The sequence below is a fragment of the Epinephelus lanceolatus genome, chromosome 1 (genome assembly GCF_041903045.1).
Source record: "Epinephelus lanceolatus isolate andai-2023 chromosome 1, ASM4190304v1, whole genome shotgun sequence".
NCBI classification, from domain to species: Eukaryota; Metazoa; Chordata; class Actinopteri; order Perciformes; family Serranidae; genus Epinephelus; species Epinephelus lanceolatus.
In genome coordinates this window covers 27961731-27984864 of record NC_135734.1, presented here as the reverse complement: position 1 = coordinate 27984864, position 23134 = coordinate 27961731, and the positions used below count along the sequence as shown (strand labels likewise).

At 40.4% G+C, this 23134-nt stretch overlaps 1 protein-coding gene and 1 long non-coding RNA gene across 2 annotated transcripts in view; one reads left to right on the top strand and one right to left on the bottom strand.

Annotated features, from left to right (window-relative positions):
• The first annotated feature begins 10418 nt into the window (after nucleotides 1-10418).
• The window catches only part of LOC117257156 (voltage-dependent calcium channel subunit alpha-2/delta-2-like), a 69853-nt gene continuing 57137 nt past the window's right edge, over nucleotides 10419-23134 (top strand). The window contains exon 1 of the mRNA XM_033627099.2: nucleotides 10419-10884. Coding sequence (XP_033482990.1) covers nucleotides 10769-10884 — 116 coding nt within the window. The 5' untranslated portion in view covers nucleotides 10419-10768. The remainder of the gene's footprint in view (nucleotides 10885-23134) is intronic.
• Nucleotides 17150-22249, bottom strand: LOC144463669 (uncharacterized). The gene is made up of 3 exons (XR_013491713.1): nucleotides 22045-22249; nucleotides 21444-21551; nucleotides 17150-17803 (listed from the first exon to the last, which is right to left on the bottom strand). It is a non-coding gene; the product is annotated as an uncharacterized LOC144463669 (long non-coding RNA).

The following is a 23134-nucleotide window of genomic DNA, read 5'->3' as shown; positions in this document are numbered from 1 at the left end:
AAAAAACAGCAAGAAGATAGCAATCTTAATTTCACCGATAGCTATCGGTAGCCATCCCCAGATACCAAAGAGTATCGGTTTGCATTCTTTGCAGTTACTATCACGGAAAATGGTGGTGGAACAACCAAAGTAACTGTGGGAACACTGTTTTGGCAACAGTGGGGCCAACATTGATACTGCTTGGAAATGCTAGAGGTGGGGAAGGCTGTGTTTCCACTTTAAAATCTATTAAAATAAATAGTGCTGTCACTGCCATGCTAGCTTAAAAGGTTTCTACATTAAATCACCCAAACAAAAGCTTATTTACATTCTTTTGAGAGAACTTGCCTCAAACTATGCAGATAAAACGAAGAATTGTTGTAAACAAGCATGCTGTGAAATGGAGGTGCAATAAGGGAAATGAGAAATTAAAACTGTCTTTTCATATGTAATGCTGTTTATACTAAGCAAAGGTCGCTCTCATCCACAGTTCAGCTCCCTTTGGAGTTGTCGTCCAATTAACAGTGTAAGGCTCTCCGAGGGGGACTGGCAGGAAGACTGTGCAGTCAGTAATTAGTCTTCTCTCTCCCCAGGACATGACAGCAGTATTAGCACATGCGGCCGTCAGGGAGACGACTAAAAGCTGAACCCACATCCTTCCTCCCAGAGGGGGCAGGAATAGGTGCAGTCATCCTGATGGCTGAGCTGTCGAGCATCCGAATGCCTGGCTGCGGAAAAAAACAGAGATACTGAATTAAACAGTCTGTCGAAGAAAAGTTAACACCTCACCATTTTAGGAAAGGTTTTTTTTCCAATGGTGAGATTGCAGCCTTGTGTTTAGAGGCCAGTAATCTATATGTATGTTATTTCTCAGGGAGTAAAAATCCCTTGACAGCTGCTCTGTCTTACTGTCTCTCCCACGGTCAGGGGTCAGGATCAGATTCAATAACAGCGACTCTGAGGCGAGCTGAGGTGGGGATTCAAGTCTCGGTCAAGGGCCCCTGAGCATTGAGCTTACCCACATGCAGAGATTTAACCCGACTCCCACAGTCTCTCCTCATACACCCTGCTGAGGTCTTATCAGCATCAATATTATAATATATACAGGCAGCACTCAAAGATGTATTGCAACTAGAGGACTGACTTGTGCCTGTAATGGATGAGACCTGTATTATAGTGATGAAATAAGAAGGTAAAGCACCAGGGAGGGGGAGATAAAGTGTACTTTATTACACTGCTGTGAAATAAAACAGTTCACTATATACATGGTCAATCTGTGAATTCACAAAATCAATTTCTATTTCGCTGTCCTTGCAGCGGCTTTATTTATACAGTATTGTGTCTCAGCTCTCTGGTTTTCTTGCTTCTGGGGAGAGCTGTTTATATTCACAGATGCTGCAGTGTATGAAGGGACACGCATACTGTAAATGTTCCAGCTGAATGGCATCAACTCTGCTGTCTGTGCTCCCGTCTCCTGCTGCGCAACTACGACTGTCCTCTTGAGGTAATTACAGCCACACCCTCTCGTGATAGCCACGAGATTCTCCCTGAAGTGGGAGTTAATTGAGTTAATTGTAGTCCATCACAGATTGTAGTTCCGCATTCAATATACTGTGGTCAATACATCTTGTCTCACTATTTTTCATTATTTTTCCCATGGTTTAGGATATTCATTTTTGCAAATAGTCTCAAAGTCACAGCGAAAATAGGACACATATAGAAAGGTTTTTAAGAAGATTGGATCCTTATTAACCCTTTGAAAGCTGGTCACTTTTCTTGTGCTGCTTTCAGACACCTTTCACAAGTATTTTTGATACCTGAGCAAATTTATTTGATTTCTTTAAAAAAGGCAATCAGCAATGTGCCAAAAAATATCCTGCAAATTGCAACAAATTATTAAAAGGTGTCAAGAAATTAGCTGAGAGAGAGAAAATTATATTTTAAAAAAACAGGGGAAAATGCTTTGCTATGTATAATTATTAGAATTATACATTTAAATTAGATTACACAAAACATATACATATATACTGTATGTTTATTTATTTTATTTTATTTTATTCATTATTTTTATTTTATTTTATTTCATTTTAGCCCCTTTTCTCAGGTTTCCTAATTTTCACTTTTTTGCAGCTTTCATCATGCTAATGTTTCGGTCATTTCTTATTATCTTCTTATCTTCGTTTCCTTTGTTCCTTCCTTTTCTTCATTTTTGAAAGAAATCAAGCCAATTTGCTCAGGTTTCAAAGAGTTAAAGAGGGTAGTTGGTGGAGGATTCTCATGTCTTTACTTGTGAAACATTGCCAGGCTCGTTAGACAGGCTGTTACTTGTTAAGTTACACAATTGCAGAAGTGTTTCTAAAGAACTGACAGATGGGAGAGAAGCCTCAGGGCCAGCTGCTTGTTGCTTTATATGGGTTATTTAAAAAAAATCACAAACAAATGGCACGTACAATAATGTTTCATCTTTTTATCAGGAATATTGTTATTCAATTTGAACAGGTTTACATAATGCATATTCACAACAGGTATCAAACTTAACAAAACATATACAGTATATGACCAGTAACAAAGCATGAAATCCAATCACATCCTCCCTGTTCCTGTAACCGCAAATAACAGTTGGTATATCGTCAGTAGGATGGTTCTTCATCTCGTTAATAGTACAAAAATGACAAATGACCTGAAAGTCAGGCCTAATATTAAAAGTGAGGGGGAGATATACCTATGTAAGTGGCAGGTTAAGAATAATGGGGTATACACTGACAGAAAGCAACAAGCACAAAAAACAAACACAAAATTATCAGTTTAACTGAAAGCTCTGGTGGTATTTCAGAAAGGGGTCTCTAACCTTTCGGAATTTTTAATCTGAGTTATTAGTAGTGAATCTTTTCAATACATGAGCCAGCCACTGGGCATGGGTGGGCAGGGCAGCATCCCTCCATCTGATTGGAGCTGCCCATCTGGTCAGCAGAGAGGCAAAAGACAGTGTACAGCATTGAATCAGGGTCAGGTATACATCATCCTCTCCGGTGGTGCCAAAGAGTGCGACCGTAGGGTTGGGTTGCAGAGTCTAAGGTTTGGGAAACCTACTTGCTTTCGAGGCTCAGACATGTCCAATACATGCGAATAAGAGAAGCCTCAGCTCTTGATTATTTGTCACAGCTGGGGTTCACATCTGGGTAAATACGTGAAATCCTGACTTTAGACGAATGGACTCTGTGTGTGACCTTGAACTGTAAGAGACAGTGGCGGGCACAGAGAGATGACGAGTTAACCAGTTTGAAGGCAGATTCCCACGCACTGTCCGACAGTTAAGTGTTTAAATCTTGTTCCCAGGCATTTTTGATTTTGTCAAGGGGGGCGTGTCTGATCTCTGCTGACTTGTCATAGATGGTGGATATCAAATGTTTGTGTGACGAGTTTAAGAGGGTAGAGGAAAGGTCTGATTTACAAATACATGAAAAATGGATAGGTTGAACTAACTGTTTCATCTTGAAGTGAAGTGATTAAATTTTCCTATTACTGTTATTTTCCAATTACTCTTGACAACGGCGGCCCTCACTCTTGACTTTACACTTCTTTGCTGTGGTTATGTCTGCTACCAAGCAGGAAATATCTGCTGTAAGGTCATCTTTTGTTTGCTTGTTTACTGTCTGTCTATGAAAACACAGTTTTCGCTGCCAGCATAGCTCCTAATTGGTGCATATCTACAAACTGTATGATTGTCCTGTCATCGTGAGGTGAATGGGAAACAAAATATTAAGTGATCTTGATTAACCAGTATTATGTTAATCATATGGTATATTTTCAAAGACAAGCTGCGGGCTGTTTAAAATTGGTCTGTGGGCAACAATTGGCCCCCGGGCTGGACTTTGGACAAGGTGGGCCTAATGAGTCAGTAGTAAAGGTCATTTCAATCAGGAGAGACTTGTTTTTATAGTTAAAAAGAATATTTGTTAACATGTGCACGCAGGAATGAAAAACATGAAAAGTCTTTGATACAGCAAGTGGAGGTGAACGGGGTGGAGGAGGGTACAACAAGTCTGCCTAAAATGACAATTGACAGCAGCAGAGAGCAGATTTTAAATTTTGCAGTGGCATCCTGATTGGCTGATAGAAATCCTAGTTAAGTTTGATTGGATAACTGGAAGAATGAACACACATAGTCTGCTAATTAGAGGAAGCAGTGGGAGTGGGAGGGAGAGAATTGTGAATGGATGAGCACAAAGGAAGTCTTCCTGATTGAACTTACGCTGAGCTTCATTTGTCCAATAATTAAGCGGTTTATAAAAGAATCAAAACAGATTTATATTTTTCTGTCACTCAAAGCAGTTGATGAAATAACTGGCGATCTCATGTTCACTCTTATTTTCAACTCCTCTGTTTTCCTTTGTCTTCTGTCCCACTACACATTGTATTTTTTGTTTTCCATGCAACATTTCTCAGTTTCTTTCTCGCCTATATAGAGCATGTCTAAAATGTCTGGCCAGTGCAGTGTGTGCTCTCCCATTGCCAGACAGATCTCTATGTGTCTGCACAGCATAGAGATCATTGTGTGAAAACTATTAGAGCCAATAGTGTGTATTAGCCTTAGAGTTGAGTGATAGTATGATTTTTGTCTGCCTCTTTCATCACTCTTGCAGTTGCTCTAATCTGTATTCTGCAGGGATTTTTTACTTTAACAGGCTGGACATGAGAGACGTACTTAGACATGTCCTTACCATTAGAATACATATATTCTTATTTAATAGTATGAAGAGAAAATGGGAAATAGTTGACAGACTTATTTTACACAGGTGTGACGAAATAATATTCACAAGGGCTCTGTTCCATTTAGGTGTAAAGCCAACCTGCTCAAAGCCCTTTTAATAAGTCAAAATGTCTGCTGTTAGAAATGTCCACTGAATAAATGTATGCTAGGAAAAGCAACGAGATTAGACGTGAAAATTTGATTTATTTTTAAGTGTTCAAAAGTGATGGAAGACATACTATTATTTATCAATTTGATATTTTCATATAATGCTATTTATGAAACAGTTGTGTTTTTATATAGGCCATCTGTTTAAATAGAAATATATACACCTTGAAGCAAATTAGTGATCTTTGGCTCTGTTAATGAAACCATTGACTTTACTATTAATTTATTTTCTTCATAAAATCTTTTGTGCATTCATCTGCAATAATGCAAAAAGATAGTTGTGTGCACACCCCTATTTGTCCAGATGTGGGATACACACACCTAGAACTGCACTGGACTAAAAAACAGTGCATACATTCTTGTGCTTTTAACTTTAAATAGCCATATTTTTCACGTCTCGGGCTCAATAATTTAGTGATTTACGAGCTCACCTCTTGGGAGTGCACAGTGGAAGAACCTGTTAGGGAGCCCCAGGGGGAAAATTAGCTGTTCACACCCCACCTACTGCGTTGTGTTTTGTACGTGCCGCCTCCCAGTTTTCATGCTCATAGCAGACTATGCACAGCAGTGTTAATAGGCCTTTCTCACAGCAGATGTTTGACATAGTAGGTGTTATGCATGCTGGCTCTCTGGCTTACTGGGACAATCAAAGAGGGATCGTTAATGTACTTGTGTTTTTCCAGCTATGACAAGTCAAAGTGTCTGCTGTGAAAAAAGTACTACAGGTAACAGGAACAATCTGATTTTGAGGTGAACTGTCCCTTTAACAAACACAATCAAAATGTCTTGCTTCAATTTATTACTTATTTTTTGTTTTCTCTTTCTGGAGCTGTGCCACCCACATTGTTTTGTTTTCCAGAGGTGTTCTTCCATTTCATTTGTGCACTGCATTGTGGGAGAATAGTTTAGTGGTGACAGCACACTCAAAAATTCACTGTATCCAGTGTCTATAAACTCTGGTTCGAGTATACTTTATTTTGTCCAGTTTTCAATGTGAACACACTATAGATCCAAACCCTGCTCAGAATTTGTGTGTCGTATGAATTTTTTGGGCAGTTTTACTTATTTACTTATTAGTTATCAGACGAGTCAAATATATTGAATATCAAATGCATCAGTAACTAATATTTATTGATGAGAACTGAAATATTACATGTATGAATTACATTTTAACTTGCTTTATTAACTGATTGATAATAAGGGGGAAATAGGGCAGGGTTGTCCAAACGTTTTTGAATGGGGGACACATTAGATAATGTGAAAATACCTGAGGGCCAGCAAGCCACAACCCTTTCATCTTTCAGTAAGTATTCCACTTTCCATCTCTCCTAAAAGCAGCGGCCCTCACTGTTGACTTTCTGCTTCTTTGCTGTGGCCATGTCTGCTACCTATCAAAAAATGTCTGCTGTTAGAGAACCGTTTGCTTGGTTATTGTCCATTTATGAACACATTAGTTCTGCATGCACAGTTCCCACTTGGTGCATGTCTACAAACGGTATGATGGTCCTGCCATCATGAGTTGGATAGAAAAAAACACAAAATGATCGTGTTTGACTAATATTGTGTGGTGGATGATATAATATAGTTTGCACAACAAGCCGGGGGCCATTTTAAATTGGTCTGCGGGCCACAGTTTGCCCCTGGGCCAGACTTTGAACATGCCTGTTGTAAGGTAAAGATCTGGAGCTGCTCCATAGAAAATGAATGGGAGCCTGATTTTGTGTTTTCTGTTTGTGTTTCCTCTTTATACCCAAATAAGCCCTATTCTATTGTAGCGTTCTCAGTTCTGAATCAGAAAATGTGCCCATATACTCAGAACATTCCCCTGCATGCCCTCGCTGTCTTGTAGAACATAATTTCCAATTGTCTAAGGAGCAGCTTCAGACTTTGTACTTTATGACAGGGGTCGACAACCTTCACTATCAAAAGAGCCATTTTTTATCAAAAATAATTTAAAGCTGCAAAACATGTTAAGCATTATAATGAGGGTAACACAGCCAATGAAATCTAAATTAGGTCTAAATGAGCGTTCAGTAATATGTTTTACCACCAAGTGGCACTGCAGTGGGCTATTTATGATTATTGGGACCTTTAACTTTGCAGAATTGGTGGTAAAAGCAAACAAGCCTCTTCACGCACAATTAAAGGTAGGGTTTGGAGGATATTCCAGTTGCTGTTTGTAAACACACATTCAAATTTGGCCCCTCCTATCAGGCTCAACTCTCCCGGGTGTATGGAGCCCGGAGGTACGGAAGAAGGCTTCACAGAAGAGGTTCAGGCAAGGCTCGTGCTGGTGCACGCTCGGACAAGCTCGGGTATGGCACCTGCACTCTCTCATGTGCTGGGGAAATCTCCGCCCAGAAGCGGTCTGAGCTCACAAAAACATCAAAATACAGTTAAAGGGCAGGAGCTCTGCAAACAGCGTCACCACCACACATGAGTAGAAGCCCATAGATGATTATTAAAGCAGGATTTTATTTGTAGCTATATGTCCACATTTTGTTTTGTTTGAAAATCCTCCAGATCCTACCTTTAAATTCTGTTTCTTCCAAGCTTTTCCTTTTCTGGATTTGGAATCCATAGCGAGCCAAGCAAGGGAGACATATAAGACTAGGCTACTGTGGCTACTGCTATTGAGATTTGGCAAAATGTAGAGGAAAAGGCCCTGGGCTGGAGATGATTGATGCATATCTTAATTGCCAAAATGTTGTATAGGTCACACATTCCTACAATTGGAGAATGTCAGAAGCACTTAAGGCCTACAGCACTGATAAATGAAAATTAAAATGTAAAAAAAAAATAACTGTTACGAATTTTTTTACCATCCCCTGGAGAGGGGCTACAGAGTCGCATGTGGCTCCAGAGCTGCAGGTTGCCAGCCTCTATCCCATGACATGACAAATCTGAGTAGTTTTTGGATTTGACCAAAAGAAAAACATGTATAAATTATGAAAATATATGTAATTCCCCTTTAAGCTTATTTATGGTTATGATTACATTTGCATTTGATTATTTCAGATGGTGGTGTATGGTTGGCTTTATATAATCACTGCTTAGTCTCAGGCTGTTCATTATCTGTTTTGTAGATGGATGCACATTTTAAGAATGTACTTCTTTACACTTGAAGAAAGGACAAAATGGAGCTGTTGTTATTTGTAGGTGTTTATGCAATGATCTAACTGGTGTGGCCCACTTGACATCAAATTGCAACTCAGTCTCATTCTGAAATTGCTGAAATCGGGCGCTTGGGCAGTGACTTGCAGCATCAGATACTGACGAAAAAAGCTTTCCTTGAACATCAGCATGATACACGGCTGGTCAGTGTTATAGCTTAATGGCGCTCAGCAGGGTCAGGATGAAACGCGACGGGACAAGAATGAAGGTTAAAGAGGTGTAAGTCCAAGCGGGGCGGGCAGGACAGGTGGTGGATGGGTCCAACAAACACCACCTTTCAATTTCAATCAATCAATCAATTTTATTTATAAAGCCCAATATCACAAATCACAATTTGCCTCACAGGGCTTTACAGCATACGACATCCCTCTGTCCTTAAGACCCTCACAGCGGATAAGGAAAAACTCCCCAAAAAAAAAAACAAAAAAAAAAACCCTTTAACGGGGAAAAAAAATGGTAGAAACCTCAGGAAGAGCAACTGAGCAGGGATCCCTCTTCCAGGACGGACAGACGTGCAATAGATGTCGTACAGAACAGATCAGCATAATAAATTAACAGTAATCCGTATGACACAATGAGACAGAGAGAGAGAGAGAGAGAGAGAGAGAGAGAGAGATGCAGGTAATGACAGTAGCTTACAACAACATTAATGAAAGTAATAATATTATAGTTATAGTTCTGGCTACTGTGGTACAATATGTTGAAAGTATGTATTAATATCTGACAGTATACATGTGTGACAATAGTCATATGTGTATAATAACAGTAGAAGTATGACTAATGACTAATGATGGCAGCAGCAGCAGGAGGCATCTGGCAGGACCACGGCAGCAGCACAACCACACACGTCACACTGTCCAGGCACCGCTGCGATATGAGTTAATCTGAGAGACAGTGGAGCACAAAGGCTCCGGAGAAGAAGCCGAGTTAGTGACATCCAGAATGGCCGAGTTAGCAAGATGCAGTAATAGGATGAGAGAGAGAGAGAGAGGGAGAGAGAGGGAGCCCGGTGTATTATAGGGGGGTCCTCCGGCAGACTAGGCCTAAGTCAGCCTAACTAGGGGCTGGTACAGGGCAAGCCTGAGCCAGCCCTAACTATAAGCTTTATCAAAGAGGAAAGTCTTAAGTCTAGTCTTAAATGTGGAGACGGTGTCTGCCTCCCGGACCGTAACAGGAAGATGATTCCACAGGAGAGGAGCCTGATAGCTGAAGGCTCTGGCTCCTGATCTGCTTTTGGAGACTTTAGGGACCACGAGTAACCCTGCGTTCTCAGAGCGCAGTGTTCTGGTGGGATAATATGGCACTATGAGCTCTCTAAGATATGACGGAGCTTGACCATTTAGAGCTTTATAAGTTAACAGTAGGATTTTAAATTCAATTCAATTTTACAGGGAGCCAGCGCAGAGAAGCTAAAACAGGAGAAATATGATCTCGTTTCTTAGTTCCTGTTAGTACACGTGCTGCTGCATTCTGAATTAGCTGGAGAGTTTTTAAGGACTTACTAGAGCTACCTGATAATAGAGAGTTACAGTAATCCAGCCTTGAGGTAACAAAAGCGTGGACCAATTTTTCTGCATCTTTTCGGGTCAGGATAGGCCTAATTTTCGCAATATTACGCAGATGAAAAAATGCAGTCCGTGAGGTTTGCTTTAAATGAGAATTAAAAGACAAATCTTGATCAAATATTACTCCGAGGTTTCTTACAGTAACCTTCTTACCTTTCACCCGGGAGAGTGGTGTTCGTGTCCAAAAAGAATTTAAAGCCAAACCCTGTTCTTTTATCCTAAACCTAAACATGTGCTTTTGCTGCCTAAACCCAACCACATGCTTTTGTTGCCCTAAACCCAACCACATGCTTTTGTTGCCCTAAACCCAACCACATGCTTTTGTTGCCCTAAACCCAACCATGTGCATTAGTTGTTCGAGGAAAACAACTGTGGTGTTGTACCGACGTAGTGCTTTTACTTTGAAAGAGACTGTATGTAAATGGCAATATATATTATAATTACTGCTTAGTCTCAGGCTGTTTATTATCGGTTGTGTAGATGGATGCACGTTTTAAGAATGGAGCTGTTGTTATTTATAGGTTTTTATGCAATGGTTTTACTGGTGTGGCCCACTTGACATCACAATGTGGCCCATAAACTAAAATGAGTTTGACACCCCTGCTGTGGTTGTCTTCTGTAGCTGGCCTGCAGTATCTCACACAGGAGAGCAGCGGTCAGCCCTGTATAAAAAACACTAAATTTATGCCGATGACAAATCCCACGTGGCTCTGCAGAGATAAATAAAGCCCAAACTAGATTCTTCCTCTGCTCTTCTGTTGCCTGGTGAGCGTGAACGCGCCTGGCTCCACGCGCTGCTGAGGAGAGAGCTAGAGAGGGAGAGCTGTCGTCGTGGACGCGCCGGGGCTGTGTGTTGGTGTTGGTGGTGTTGGTGGTGGTGGTGTATATGTGGGAGCAGGAGGAGAGACTCTGCAGTGTCTTGGCAGCTGCATTAGTGCATCTCCCACCGTCCGCGATGCCTCCGCGGCCAATGCCTGCCTCCTCCGCGTCCACTTGACAACACAAGCCGATACCATGAACTCGTCGGGAAACTGAGCCGGACGTTCACACCGAGCTAGCTGTATGCCCATGAGACGGTCCGGAGCGCTTCATTCACGCACAGAAACCCCGTGACGAGAATTGTTAATGGAAAATGGCGATAGGCAAAAGGTCTTGCAGCATCGTCTGCTTGGTATCTATCCAGATTATCTTGATTTTCAGCGCATCGTGGCCTGGAGCAGCGGGGCTCACATTCCCACAGCAATACACGTAAGTAACGGTTCCCCTGATTGAAAACATACCCGGGCTCGTGATGGGGAGACAACTTTGGGCTTGTCCACTCAGCCCCGGTGTCAAGAGATACTTCAGCCATCCTGTTTTATTTTTCTGCTGTTACATAATTGGACAGTGTTGGCGATTACATCAATGTAAAGGCTCAGTGCTGTGTAAGGTGTAGTCCACAGTATGACTGGGCATTGCTATATCACTTAGATTCACATTTGGACATCACATTTAGTGCCTCACTTAAACAGAAAAGCTCCTTTTAAATCAACTTGGCTTTTAAATCAGATAAAATGTGCAGTTTCTGGACAGTAATTTAGCCATATGAGTATTTTTTAATTATCTAAACACCGAAAGCCGAAGATCCACTGTCTCACATCAGATGTCTGTGTTTATGTGATGCAAAATGTCTGTCATCACTGTGTTTTAAAAAGGTGTTTTCACCCTGACACTCACTTTAAAGTGATGCCAATGAAGTTCTAGGTGAGGGCTGCTGGTTAAAGCAGCGAGAGGCTCATTGTATTTGACAGGCAACATTAAGTCAGTGTGCAGTTGTTGTGAAACTGAACAGAGCTTTTTTTCAGCATCGTGCGCCGCTGCTAGATTTTTCCATGCAGGCTTTCAAGTTTCTGTATCTTGTGAGACACTCCTGAGAAAATCAACAGTGCAGTAATAGCTCCTAGTAGGACTGCATGTTCTGTAACACTACTAGTAGGCCTATTAAAGAAGAAAGGTGTGGTTTTACTGTGAATTCCTGCTTTAATATTAACATTTTTTCTCTATTTTTTAATCAATCCCATGCTTTCTTCTTAATTATTAACCTTTAACCCATTGCTGTTAAGTACAGCTGGCACTTAACTTGAGACTACAGTTATCTGGGCCCACCTCCAGGCTCCGCAATCAGGCTGCTCTAGAGGGAGGAACAGGCCAGATGGTCCACTCATCTTCGGGGCACACAGTGAGGCATTTCTGGCCAATCACAACTGGAGATTCGAGGTGTATTTACCAATTAGGAAAGGGGTCTATAAATCAGGGAGGTGTGGGGGTGTGTGTATATGTGAGTGTTTTTATGATGAATTGGGTTATTTCAAGTATAGGGTATATAGACATTGCTTTCTCCACCTCCTCCTCTTCCTTCTCCTCCTCCTCCTCCTCCTCCTCCTTCCCTCCTTTCCGCTGATTTTTCTGCTGAGTGCTCTGAAACAGCTACGTAGCCCTCTGCCCTGGGTCTCTTCATGTAAGCTAAATGAAGCAGAATCGCTACGCTGAAGAACAGCATCTCTTTCCAATTAAGAATTAATACTGCAGCAGTGAGGATTTATTCCCCTTCGCCCTTTTCACTCCCGCCCCTTCTGTCTTGACTCTGTCTGTCTCCTGCTTTGTGTCTCTGCATAGAGATGGACGGATAGATAGATAGATAGATAGTAGATAGTAGGATGGATGGATGGATGGATGGATAGATAAATGGATAGCAACCCTGTGTCCTACACATTATGCTCATATACTACTTAATTGCTCTCCAAGTACGTTGTGAAGGAAATGTAATTGCTGCCTTGATTAGATTCACTGGCAGTGTTTTTTTTCCAACCCAGGAAGTGTGATGTCTTTATACTTCACAGAGCAGGACTTAGATTCTGGAGATGGGAGTTTGCATCCTGTTTTCCTCATGTTTTTAGGTTTAGGCCACTAAAGCACAGGGTAGAGAAAAGATCACAGTTCTGCCAAAGGGCTGTACCTAATGATTTTTTTTTTTTTTTTTTTTTTTTTTTTTTAACCAACTAATGTGATGATCTTTTTTGGATTAATCCGGTGTAGGAGCTGAATTATGGGGGGGGGGGGCACAGTTAGTACAGGCACAACTCCTCAAAAGGGCTTTAGTTTTTCAGATACCCCTTCCCGGGATAGAGCAAAACAAGGCCATGTTTTGATATGTCCCCTGCATGAAATGGATTGTTGTAACAAAAATATTTTATACAGCAAAAAGTTATGAAACTGTTAAATATACTGACTCATCATAGACTCACATAGGTAAAAAAGTGCAGAATAAAACCACTGGGGCTACCTAATCTCTTGTAATTTTTCATCTATTGCTTGGATTTAGTTCAGATTTGCACAGATATCTGCCGTACACCTCAAAGTAATATGAATATCAAAATAAGCATTTATTATAAAACTAGAGGCTTTTACATGCAAAGTTGTTGTAGTCAGAAATTTCACACAGACACCTTTTTTAAAAGACACATACTTTTATTTAAGGTTATTTATGATGGTATATTGGCACAATCCAGGCCATCATCACACTGATTAAGAAACTTCGCACAAAAACAATAAAGGGGGTGTTTTTTCTGTCTTTTATACTTTTGGAGATATATATCAAAAATTAAATTTTAAACCCATTAAAAGCCATGGCGCCCCTGATCCAGTTGTTCTCTAACTGGTAGGCGAACCTGTTACTATAACTTTAAAAGTGTTGTAAAATTCATTCCAACAAAATGATGTGAAGATCAAAGCATGTCAGGTTTTTACAAGGAAGGAGAGAAAAGCTGGTGATGCTCGTCCAGTATCATCAAGTCAGATCTGAAATATGACAAAGCCTGTCATGCTCTTGAGATCACTGTCAGTGGAGTGGGAGAGCCTTGTGTCTTTTGTGTGTGATAAATATTTAGTGTTTTACATTTGCACTCCAATAACTCGTGAGTAACACACATGAAAAGAAACACTCCAGATAAGGTTATATGCTCATTTAAATAAAATCTGTTAAATCAGTTTGCTTTTCTAAATGGAGGCATGAAAGATACCGTTTGAGAACCACTGGATGAATTCTCTGTAAAAAATAAATAAATAAATAAAAAAATAAAAAGCCCAGTGGGAATTTTTCAAATGACTTCTTTCTTAGGATCAACACACCAAAACCCAAACGTACTCAACCTACAGTTACCTAAAACAGAGTGGAGCGGTAGATCCTCACATTTTGGCATTTTTGCTTCATATCTGATTTGAACCTAATTATTATTATTAATGTTGTCTGCTGTTGATTACTTTCCAACTAATCTATTAATTATTACAGCACTACTTGTTTTTTTGTTGAATATTAAAAAAGTCTTGTAGTTCAAACCGGTGGTGACTTTTCAATTTAATTAAGTGCTTTGAGTTGCCTAAATATGACAATAAAAATGTTAATCACACTTAAGTTGTACAGAAATACATGAAATGACTTAATGCACGTCTTGAAGAAGGCAGAGCCCAAAATGTCTGTTGGTGTTGCCAATAATTTGATTACAAGACTGAGAGTCTATGGCAGTGATCCGTACCTGGCAGCTCACAGTGGGGTGCCAGGTGGCCCGCTGAGCATTTTCCAACTCAAACTGAGAAGAAATTGGTTCACACTTTTTTTTAAACAACAAATGTAAATAAAATGACAGAGTGCGTAAAAATTAGGGATGACCCAGTCAATTTTTTTTGCCCAGATCCAAGTCACTTAATAGAGACTATTTTCTGATACCCAGTCCTGATCCGATACTTTTATTTTCCTAGGTAATACAGCTGCACAGTGAACACTTCAGAAGAACTTTGTAATAATTTAAATCAATCTTGTGTATATTCATGACAATGTAATGGCTCTGCAATACATTAAGAAAAGTCTCTGCATCCAAGTTAGTCCTTAATGTTCTTTTATTTACTATTATTTTTTCAAACTAATAAACAAAATCTACAAATAACAAGCCCTTTTTGTGATGTTTTTGGCCTCGTCGCTGTCGTGAGGGAATCTCTCTGTCCCTTTATGAGTGTATTCTCCAGTGTTGGTTCTTTGGTGCAGCCTGGCCTGAGTTAGCCTACCTCAACAAACTTTATCCCACTGAGTGTTAATTTTCCCTGTCCGTGCCTCTTTTGCGCTGAATAGCCTGCATTGATATATTATTCTTATTGGCTTTTTGCTTGCGGGGCTTTTGTTGCACTTGCAGTGGTGTAGCAAGTGTGACTGTGGTAAGCTCAGTACTGATGTCCGTCTCTTCCACTCACAGTGAAACACCTTTCGCCATGGATGTAAACAAAATGCAAGAGACCCTCACACTGAGCTGGAATGAAACAACTGCTTATAACTTTGGTAAATAACATAAATAAACAGTCTCATACTGCTTTTTGTTGTCGTTTATGGCGTGTGGAGTTTCGCTGTGGGCAGGGCTCAGCCCTTGCTCTTGCACACACATAGAGTGGAGGAGAGAAAGAGAGCTGGAGAGCTGATGACAGCTGCACTCACTGCATTGCTGTTCATGGAGGCTTTGCGAGAAAAACACCTGTGTGACACCTGATGAAAAGCAAATGATTGGATTGGGCTGGGCTCTATATAGCTCGTTAAAGCCGATCACAATCATTTGAAAATTGCCTTGATCAGCCTTGAATCCCTCCAAAAAAACCATGAAAATAGAGCTTATTTATAAATATTTGTATGTTAATTATTAATGTTTATTTTACAAAAATGGTCCCCAGGCAAAGTAAGTTAAGTGTCCCTGATCAATGGCCATGTGAGCAGAGACTCTACAGCTGTCCTTAAAAGAAATGCTGATCTGAATGTTTATTGTGTTCACCGTATTAGTGTAGTGTTTTAGTATGCTGACATTTGTTAACTTCCACCACACCAAGCAGAGCTGAGGCTGATGAGAATTAGGGTTGGGTACCGAAACTCGGTACTTTTTGTACTTGGTACCGATTCACGTCGGTACTACCGAGTACCGATTCACTTAAAATGAAACGGTGCCAAATTTTGGTACCTGAGGTGGAGGCGGAGCGAGAGCGCATGACTCGCACCTCAGACTCAGCAACAATGGCGACAAAAACAATGTGCAGACAAAAATTAACGTGCAGCACTGTTCCTAAATGTTCTCAATAAAATGTTGAAACTGAGAAGTTTAGCTATGGGCCCGTGCGTCCAAATTCACACCCGTTCTTCTCTGTGGATTTTCTCCACGACATAGCAAGATGCCACGCATATCAGCGGAAACAGCAGAATTGTAGCTTTCCGACAAGGACAAGCACTTGTCGGTAATCCAATGTTTTCACAGCGAAAAATTACAATAAAATGATGTATAACAGAGCTTTCATACAGCTTTGCACACACATTACTCTTGGATGAATTACTTGTGAACGCAGGCTCGCACAGAAATGCCACGCATATCACATGAAAGCACAGGACCACACACATCATTGTGCTGTCATCCCATCACGCTCTAAATACTGATCAATTGTCTACAAAATAAAAACTTGACGAATTTCTTTACAATCCATTATACAGATCTTGTTATCAGTCACTTCATATAGTGAGGAATATCGTATCTTACCACGTCTTAGGCTTGCATGTGTTTCTCCCTGTCTATCCACATTTGTAGTCCAGCTTTCAAGATGCAAATATCTCCATATTGTCCAGTTGACACTCCATCAAACTTTGTATGACAAGACCAGCCATTTCACCTTTGCGCACCCAGACAACTGCAGCCTAATTATGCATGCGTGACAGGGCCGTAGTCACCATATACACTGAGGGGGACATGTGCCCCCCCACCAATGCCCAAAATGTCTCCCCAATATATAACTGAAACTGAAAAACAAATATTATCTTGGAGGACATCATTGCACTTGGTTGACTATTTTTCTATGATCTTAGATGTAAATATTGCATGTTTCTTTCAGATAAAACACATTTTTGACTTGTGAATGAGTCAATGGAATTTCTTGCAATAATGAAAAAATACTGGCAATCATGTCCGCCTGGCACAAACCACATGTTTTGGACAGCTGTGAAGTGACAGAATGTCCCACCATCATGGTTCTTATATTGCCAGATTCCAGAGAGTCTCCCCTCTTCATATATGGTAGAATATGTCTTTTTCCAACTTGCTATGCTGAGATACATGTAAAAATGTAAGAATTTAGGCACACAGCTTTGTTTTTTCATTGATATAAAAATTAATATAAAACACAGGCACATAGAAGAACATGAAATGATGGCAAATCTGGTTAGCCCAGATTGTCCTGAAAAAAAACAAACAAGATATAGCATGTGTATGTAGCCTTTATAATGACTGTGATATGAGCTTAAAAGTAAAGGCAGTAAAAATACCCCAAAAAGGCCTAGGGCCCATAGGGTTAAAAGTACCGAAATAAGGTACCGTTTGGTACCGTTACCGAATTCCAGATACCGGTACCGGTGCTGTATCGGTTCAATTATGAACGGTACCCAACCCTAATGAGAATGTCATTATATTTGCAGGTATTTGGTCATAAACCAAAGTATTGGTTTAACAGTTGTAGAGACATTTCATTCAAAACCTCATGGTGATACTAGAAAAAATTCAGATGATCACCAAAGTCATTAGGATTCATCCTCTGGGGGACATGAGCGTCTTCACTAAATTTTATGGCATTCCCATCAGTAGTAGTTGAGATATTTCAGCCTGAGACAAAGTGATGTACAGACTGTCATCCCTGGAACCAGGCCGCTTGTTTGCTGAAAATATAATACAGACGGCATTATGTGTCCCACAAAACATACTTGCTATTGCAAATTAGTTGTATATGAACAGATTTTTTTAGAAGGCTACAGTGTGGTGCCACATGGATGGATATATAGTGAGCTGTAGTGTAGATAGATAGATACAGCACATACGTATAGCTGTAAACGTCTGCTCCCTCTGCTTCTTATACTCCACCTATCACTCTGCTGCTCCACCCTCTCAACCTCTCGCTCTCTCTGCTGTAAGTGAATATGGGTCACATCACATAGTGCTTCTCTCTATCTCATCCCAGGGGTGTGTGAGTATAGCAGGTATCAGAGTAGCGGCACAAGCGCGTTGTGCTGCTCAGCCGCTTCATCGCAGCACTGCGATACAGAGTTTTCTGATGTCCCACAGGGCTGGAGAGGAGAGGAAATGGAGCACACAGTAAAAAAACTTGGTATTGTTTCAGCCGCACTGACTCACACAGTCAGAGCTGCTCCGCAGTTTCTGTGGGCTACAGTCATGTAACAAACCTGATTTATGCACACAGTAGGATTTTTTACATCGCTTTGCAAGGGCATTTATAATTAATCTGTGATGCAACAAGCTTGTTGATTCTAGTCTTTTAAATATGTCCCAGCAACCAAAAACAGCCTGGGTCAAAAGTCTGATAATGTCATATGTTTAGGACCAGAGTCTCACAATGTGACTGCTGCTATAAACCGCATCTACAAATCCAAACATGCCATGAAATTATGCAGAGAGGAGTAGATATTGAACTGTTTGCAGTGGTCATCAGACTGGTTTAAAAAAAAAAAAAAAAAAAAAAAGGCGACTATTGTTAGTTGTTACGGTGACAACATATGTCAGCGTCCATGAAGTATGTGACACTCGCTAGTTTGAGATCTCCGTTTTGGCCTACCATAAATGCTATAACAGTGTTTTCCTTTTGTCTGTCTCTTGATGGTGCTCTTAATGATTTTCATTATTATCATTATCTGTGTGTCCTGGTGTGTCACAGAGCCAATGGTCATAACTCAAGCGAAATCTCGCCGACGTTTGATATTAGAGACGTGGATAACAGCCAAACATCATCAAACACTGTGATTCTCTTACGTACCGACAGAAATATGAAGCAGTTAAATCAGTCCTCAGTCAGTCTTTGACAGATGATGTGGAACTGAAGGGCATTTTGAGTTTAATTGCCATTTTGTAGGTATTCTGCATTTTCTCTGTGTTCGCTTGTATGTTAAAAAATATAGCTGTAAATAGCTGGATGCTAAAGTAACTATATTGAATGAGAAAATGGGGCAGGACTAGATAAATTTACTTCTTCCTACTTCTTTTTGAACAGGTGAATCAGGTGATTCTTCATTTTCACTATGAATGTTGTCAGTGACTTTTATTCCATGACAAAATTGCAACAACAACATAAAGAAAAATCATTGACAGCAAAAAAAATATGTTTATTATACCACGACAAGTTATACCATCAGCTGGTCAACCGATGTTGGATCAAAGGAGCCATATCTTTTGAACCAGTCACATTAGCAATTAACCCTTCTTGTTCTGTTAACATATTGTTAAATTCGACGTAGCCCAGTGCCCACGGTAAACATCTGCTCCTTCTCGAAGATGATTTATGAATTGTAACGACTCATAAATGGACACTAAATCATTTAAGAACTCAGCCTCTACAAAAAAGTTGGCATTATAGGGTTGGAACGGTGTGAGATTTTCACTGTATGATAATCGTCTTAGAAAATGTCGCTGTATCATGGTATCATGGTATGGAATTTATTATTCATTATATATATTGTTATCAATCATAATGACCCTTGAAGAAATGAAAACAGACACGTTATTTTTGGTTGAATAAACATTTTATTACTACAATTGAAACTTGAATCCATGTTGTTCATGTAAGTACGTGTAAAAAGTGTCCCACTGAGAATAACTAAAATAAAGGGGAGATTCTCCGTCCAGTTGCATTTTTTTTTTTACAATAGTAGATACGCAAATGTCCATGGTATGATGACCATCAACTTTAATATCACAGTACACAATAAAACTGATATATTGCTGCAATCTGCATTAGCATGTAGCTAGCTATGAGGTGATAGGTTAAAAGAGAGATGGTTATGGTTAGGGTAGTGTCTTTACTTACTTTTTACTCTGGCGCTCATGTCACCAGGTTACAGCAGCCACACATGCCGCGTGAGCAGCGTGGCTCGGCTGCAGCTCATCTAGAGATTTAGAGCTTCGCCTATTTTTTCCTTGTGAAGCATGCGGTTTTCAGCAGAAGTAGACAGTGAAAATGACATATGGACATGATACCAGCAACATTACACCTTTCACTGGTTTTAGTTTTTTGTAGCTCTGGAGTATGTCACTGACCTTCCAACACTTCCTGTTTCCTTCCTCTAGCATTTCTGTGGACAGAATCCATTAAGACAAGCCATTTCTTGTGGCTGTTATATGAGGCAACCTCATTGTGGAAAGACATAGGCTGGCAGGCAGTGCCGCTATCTGTGTGAACACCACGTTAGGGAGCCGCAGCAGTGCAGCGAGGTAGCCGTTATGCACAGGTGGAGGTAGGCAGTGTGGTATGGGATAGGGCTACATCTTTTCACTTATAAGTGGGGCTGCCCCCGACTAAGAATATTCCAAGTCGACCAATAGTCATCATTTAGGGCCATTAGTCGACTAGTCGCCTGCATGTTTACGATATTAATTTAATTATTAAATGATATATTTTGGGCGGGGCAACACAATGGTTTGAGTTGAAGGTGTGAGAAAGAAAAGTATCAGTAACATTGTTAACACTGTGCTACATTACAGAGAAATACAAAACCGTACTAATGAACCTTCATTAATATAGGCCTATATTTAATCTACAAGTGCATGTCACTGAGCGAGCCGCCTGTTAATGACGCTGTTGGCAAAGCAGTAATGATTGTGCTAAGTGGCTAATGAGCATGTAGCTACTTACACGTTTCAGATCATACGTCATGTTTGTAGTCGATGAATGATAGGCAAATGTTTACATATCACCTTGGGTTCGTCCTTCACCTTCTCAAAATGATCCCACACTTTGGATTTCCTGCCCGCCATGTTATTAACTAGCCAATGTCATGACTGCAGGTACCAGCCCTGTAAATTACTCCTGTCTGACTGCTGAGCATGGCCTCTTCCTGTGTCTCTCCTTTCAACTGAAATTCCCATGCGGTCCAGTCATATAGGTTTTGATTTATTTTAACAAGGCACAGCTCCTAATAGAGTTTGGTTTTTTTTTTTTTTTTGCAACTAAGCGACCAGTGAAATCTTGCCGACTAATGACCGCTCTGGTAGACTAACACTTGGTCGTCTATTAGGGAGCAGCCCTACTTAAAAGGGAATCACATCTTCAGGTTTAGTGAATTAAAAAGTGGATAACTGCTACTTTTGGCCTCATGTTTATTCACTATAACGTCATGTCTTAGCAGGGTTTGGTGGGTTAGTCTTGTAGGCTACATGGTTACGATATGTTGGGGCATGTCCTGTAGGCTGTGGCTGCAGCATGTCGCGTAATGGTCACAGTTCTTTGCAGTGACAGCGGTACATATAAACATGGCTGCTGTACTGACCATACAGCTATGTTGATTTCAGTGGGAATGTCCATTCTACTCTCATTATTATTTCTGTAGTTTGAAGTTGGACTGATTTCAATCTTGTGAATAATCTTCTAACTTAATTTGTATCTACAAGTCATCTTTCTTTAATTTTTTATCAGAGATACTTTTATGTGTTAATTGTGTGAGAATCACACGATGCTGACTCACCATTGTTCTGCGTAATGTTTTATATTTGGAAATGTGTCTCTGTTGCAAGAAAGAGCTGCTCGGTTATCATTTCCACAAACATTTTCATTTAATCAGCCGAGGTGGTCGTCAGGGCTGCAGTAATCACATTAACACATCGGTCCGTGACAGATTGGTGGAAAATTAAGCAGAATGACAACAAGACCATGAATTTGAAGGGGTTTTTCTAAACAAAAAAAATACATGTATTTCATACCTTTGCAGTTGTCGATAGGGAGAGAGATAAAAGTCCTGCCTGCTGCAGCTGCTGCTCTTTTTCAGAGAACTCGTCACTTTTTTCTTCTGCTTCCTTGACTGCCTCAAGCTGAAAATAATTTCACTTTTAAATAGTGCTGTGCTTGTCGAGGACACTTTGTCAGGCATTCAGTCATATCTTCAGTGGGCCTTTACAGTGATAGTCTTGATGTTGCTAGAGTTAAAAAACAAAGCTTACGTCTTAATCTTAGAAAGTCAAGCGTGCGTAGTCATGCGAAGTCTTTTATTTATGTTCAGCTCATAATATAATAAAAAAATGGGTGAAACAAATGATGTTCAGATATAGGGTCCTTATTGTGAAGAATGTGTATCGGTTGATCTGGACAGTGGAGTTGAGATTTGTGTCTCCTCCAACACTAGAAACAAGCCCAACAAGACTTTAATCTGCAATGTTGTCTTGTAACTCTGCTGGGAGCTGTCTGACTCATAATGAATCGACTCTCGGGGCACTTACAGGATCCAGGGCAATTTTCTGGGTATTGAGATTTATTTCCTGGTTGGAACTAATTTAAGTAGAAAGCTCAAATAAATGTTTCACTCACCATAAAGTCTTCTCGAATCCATCTGGCTAGACTGAGCAGCAGGATTGCATCTTTAGCCGGTGAATGAAGGTTGAACCAGTGAAGTGAGGCAGGTGAACAGAGGGAGATGTGAATCTTTCTGTCTGGGCATGGAGTCTAGTTTTTAGTCTTTCAAAGCATGTATACATCTTAAGCAATAATGTTCCCCGTGGCTAATAGCACACGCCTCAACATGGCATTGATGCACTGAATACGCAGATACTACTTCGTCTCATACTGCAGGCTGCTGCTTTTGTTCTGACAGGTTGTGTAGGATTGTGTGTGTGCTGCTTTGAAATTGGGATGCGATTATGATGTTTTAAACTGAGAGCACATTCAGCAAGAACACATGCAGAGCACATGCTGTTTTCCATGGTGTACCAGAAACAAGTTCCATTGACCCCTGATCCTATGAAATGAAGTTTAAGGTTCATTAGAGTTAAAGATTCGCAGTCAAATGATCAGTTAAGGTGGTTTCATACTGTTCATCTGACCTGAGTTTAAGTTAAAGCTAGAGTGCATAAAAATGAACGTCAGCTATATTCAAGCCCTCGCCAAGTGAGTTCACACAATGCTGATCAAGCCTATGACAGACAGGGGAAGGTCTCTGTATTTCTCCGTATACCAAAGTTGTGGTGTCTGTGGCGACTATCCTGCTTTACTGCTTTCAGCTTTGTCAACCAGCCAGAGCAAAAGGGGGGAGAGATTAATTCATTTATTCCACATGAAATTAATGTCTTTTTCCATTTGGCTTTGCTTTTGGTTTTGTTTTCTCGAAGCTTCATTCATATGTGCATGATTCTGATGTTTTCTTCTGGTAGTCTGTATGTTGAGAGTTTGAAATAAAGATTTTTTTCTTCTTAAAGAATGGAAGGCGAGTACTGCAGCGACTGAGCAGCAGCTAGGATATATGTCAGAAGCTGTGGTGGAAAATCCTTAGAACTGTCCAAGAAAAGTTTTCTGATGTGGATGCTCCACATATAAAAGAAACTCGGCATTCAGAGGAAGGATGAAAGTAAAAAAGAGTGCTCTTGGTGACGGGGGGAGATGCAGCGAGCTCACCTGCAGGCGT